This window comes from Temnothorax curvispinosus, unplaced genomic scaffold, assembly GCF_003070985.1.
Source record: "Temnothorax curvispinosus isolate PA1 unplaced genomic scaffold, ASM307098v1 QBEX01009058.1, whole genome shotgun sequence".
In the NCBI taxonomy this organism is placed as follows: Eukaryota; Metazoa; Arthropoda; class Insecta; order Hymenoptera; family Formicidae; genus Temnothorax; species Temnothorax curvispinosus.
In genome coordinates this window covers 26-4033 of record NW_020218838.1, presented here as the reverse complement: position 1 = coordinate 4033, position 4008 = coordinate 26, and the positions used below count along the sequence as shown (strand labels likewise).

The window sequence follows — 4008 nt, the reverse complement described above, 5'->3', positions numbered from 1 at the left end:
GCGGCATCGTTTATAACCGAAAACTTAGCCCAGTCGTTGCGTATTCCGAAAGTTCGCACGTCCATCATTGTAACCGGTATCGGAGAGACGCACACGTCAGTTCGACAAGCAGCTACCATCACTATTACTCCAAGTACGCACGCCAGTCCGGCCTATTCCATTTCCGCCTTAATTTTAAAATCCTTAACGCGGTATTTGCCTAACCGTATTCACGCTCCGATGAACTGGCCCCATTTAAAGGACCTCACCCTCGCCGATCAGGACTTCGCGGGATCCGCTCCGATTGACGTTCTCATTGGTGCCGAACTCTTCGGCTCCTTAATTCTCGACGGAGTTCGTAAGGGCGCCGCGAACGAGCCAATAGCCCAAAATACGGTGTTAGGCTGGATTATCTCCGGCCCAACGGGAGGAGCGCGTTCGAGCCAAAGGATCGACGTACATCATGCCTCAGTGGATGAAGATCTCGATTTCAACATTCGACGCTTCTGGGAGGTGGAAGAAATTCCCCGCACGTCCCTATTAACTCCTGAGGACCAAGCGTGTGAGGAGCATTTTCTCCGCACACATTACCGAAATCCCGACGGTCGCTACGTTGTCCGATTACCCTTTAAAAGGGGACCTCCGATTTCCATAGGAGAGTCTAGCCGGTCGGCTCTCCAAAGTTACCTTCGCGCAGAAAATCGTTTAAAACGAGAGCCAGCTAAAGCCGCCGAATATTACGCTTTCTTAAAGGAATATGCTGACCTGGAGCATATGCAACTAGTTCCTGACACCGAGGAGTCGACTGATCCGACACAGATCGTCTACATCCCTCATCACGCTGTCTTCCGGGAGGGTAGCACAACGACGCGAATTCGTGTTGTATTCAACGCGTCCAGTCCAACCACCAACGGCACCTCTCTTAACGACCACCTCCTTGTCGGCCCTAAGCTACAAACGAATCTCGCTGCCGTCACCCTGCAGTGGCGTCTGTATCGCTACGTCTATTCTGCTGATGTGACTAAAATGTACCGACAGATTCTGGTAAATCCCCTCGATTGTGACTACCAACGGATTTTCTGGCGGCCCGATCCCGACTCCCCCGTTTTGGCCTATCGCTTATGCACGGTCACATATGGTACTGCCGCTGCCCCGTTCTTGGCACTGAAAGTCACATTACAACTCGTCGTCGACCACGGAGCTGCGTTTCCACTCGCCATTCCGGTGCTTCAACGAAAACGATACATCGACGATTTTACCTTTGGTGCGGATGACCAAACCCTCGCGCGGCAGACTCGCGATCAAGTCGTTGCGATCATGGCGAAAGGTGGGTTCACTCTGCGTAAGTGGGCGAGCAACTCATCTGACCTCCTCGATGACATCGACCCTGCTGATCACGGCCTTGCTCAAGCTCGAGAACTTCGCGAAGATGAAAGAATAAAAATCCTCGGTCTCAGTTGGAACCCGAACCGCGATGTCTTCCAGTTTCAAGTGAAAGGATCACCCACCCTGGGAGAAACCAAGCGTAAAATTCTATCCGAGATTGCCAAATTTTTCGATCCCCTCGGATGGGCTACTCCAGTTGTTATTCGGGCAAAAATTTTTATGCAACAACTGTGGGCGTCGAAGTGCAGTTGGGACGAACCAGTTCCGTCCGACCTTCTTACGCAATGGCGCCGCTACTACGAGCAACTTCCGGAACTGGAAAAAATCACCATCCCACGCTGGACTCAATACGGCCCTCATACACTCGACAAGGCGTTACATGGATTTTCCGACGCTTCCACCACGGCCTATGCGGCGGTAGTCTACATGCGCACCGTGTCGATGGACGGTACGGTGACTGTGACGATGCTGGCCGCAAAATCCAAGGTCGCTCCGCTGAAGACCATGAGCGTCCCGAGACTGGAACTCTGTGCATCCCAATTGCTTGCCCGACTCCTCCTATTCGTCTGTCGATCGCTCGATATGCCGTATACACCGACATATTGCTGGACCGACTCCCAAGTAGTTCTGGCCTGGCTGAGTCGCTCACCGGCCTGCTGGAAAACTTTCGTGGCGAATCGTGTCGCCGACATCCAAACGTCACTCCCAAACACCTCATGGAGTCATGTCTCCTCAGATGAGAATCCTGCCGATTGCGCGTCACGCGGTATTTCTCCCGCCGAGCTAGCCGCACATTACCTATGGTGGTCAGGTCCCTCCTGGCTTATCCAGCCACCCGAACAATGGCCAAAAGACGTCCTACCAGAAGCAACAAAAACCACTCTCGAAGAACGACCGCCTCTGTCGACCGCACATACCACGACGGTCACCCCCTCATGGGACTTATCGAAACGGTACTCATCCTGGTCGAAATTGCTACGCGTCACTGCTTACATCCAGCGATTCGTCCGCAACATCCGATCCCAGCAGCAAGATCCATTCGTTATCTCGCCGCCTTCCATCGTCCTACTGCCTGTCGAAGTCGAATCCGCGGAAAACTTCTGGCTACAGTCCATCCAAGCCGATTTGTTTCTAAACGAAATAACCTCCCTGACAAACGCCGTGCCTATTCCAAAATCAAGCTCTCTGCTTCCGCTAAACCCGTTCCTCGACAATCAAAAGCTTATTCGCGTCGGCGGTCGACTGCGTAATGCGAACATCTCGGAAACCGCTCGACACCCCATCGTCCTAAGGGACCACCCATTAGTGAGATTGCTGATTCGCGATACTCATGTACGAGCGCTTCACGCTGGCTCGCAATTGACGCTAGCGTTGCTTCGCCAAAAGTATTGGATCCTCCGCGCGCGCTCACTCGTCCGCGCCGTCTTGTATAAGTGCGTTATTTGCACGCGAGAACTAGCACCAATTCCAAGCGAGCTCATGGGCGACCTCCCAGGCGTTCGCGTAAACCGCTCCGTCCGAGCATTCGTTCACACCGGCGTCGACTACGCCGGCCCCGTTGCTGTACGTACTGCGAAAGGACGCGGCAACAAGGCTCATAAAGCCTATATCTCTGTTTTTATTTGTATGACCACGAGAGCGATCCACCTGGAGCTCGTCAGCGATTACTCCTCCCCCGCTTTCCTTGCCGCCTTGTCTCGCTTCGTATCTCGTCGAGGACGCCCTACGTCCATATACTCAGATAATGGTACTACATTTCAGGGTGCCGATCGTGAACTAACCACCGCGATAAAACTTACTACCAAGGATCCGAATTTTCTGAATCACTTGGCTACCGAAGGCACTGCCTGGCACTTCCTACCACCCTCCGCTCCACATTTCGGAGGGCTGTGGGAAGCCGCAGTACGCAGTGTTAAGTATCACCTTAAACGCTGTGTCGGGTCATACACGCTTACGTTCGAGGAGCTCGCTACCGTGTTGTGTCGCATCGAGGCTTGCCTAAATTCCCGTCCAATCGCGGCGGTGTCCGAGAACCTAGACGACTACCAGGCTTTAACTCCCGGTCATTTCCTTATCGGAGGACCTCTTATGGCTGTCCCTGAACCCAGCGTTCTCGAGATCAACGAGACCCGATTGTCGCGATGGCAATTAATACAGCGAATTACCGAACAATTCTGGAAATCGTGGTCGAATGATTATCTCCTTAACTTGCAGCAGAGGCCCAAGTGGAGGGTCGCGCATAAGCTCGCTAAGGTCGGTCAAATGGTGCTCCTACGAAACGCGCTCGCGCCTCCATGTCAATGGGAGCTTGGCCGCATAACGGCTTGTCATCCCGGCGACGATGGCCTCACCCGTGTCGTCACGGTTCAAACCGCGCGTTCTCAATACAAACGCCCAATTACCAAATTGTGCTTTCTTCCTATTGATATAAATTCTACACAAGATTCCGCCATGGCGGGCGGCGTTGAGTCTGAGCCGTGTGACACGAGCGGAGTCGATGTGACTTCCGCGACTCACTGTAGCTAGCGATAGAGTCGTTGTACTGTATGCGACATTGTATATGGATATATTTTCGAATGCGAGCATTCGAGGCGGGCGGTGTGTTCCGGAATGATTTGAAAACTAAAGCTAAGGTAAACGAAA

At 53.0% G+C, this 4008-nt stretch overlaps 1 protein-coding gene across 1 annotated transcript; it reads left to right on the top strand.

Moving 5' to 3' along the window:
- Nucleotides 1-219: 219 nt before the first annotated feature.
- On the top strand, nt 220-3618 carry LOC112458645 (the record flags this gene model as incomplete). Its single annotated transcript, XM_025022382.1, has 2 exons — nt 220-2697; nt 3127-3618. Coding segments are annotated over exons 1-2 (2970 nt in total), but the record flags the coding sequence as incomplete, so codon positions are not given.
- Nucleotides 3619-4008: the final 390 nt, after the last annotated feature.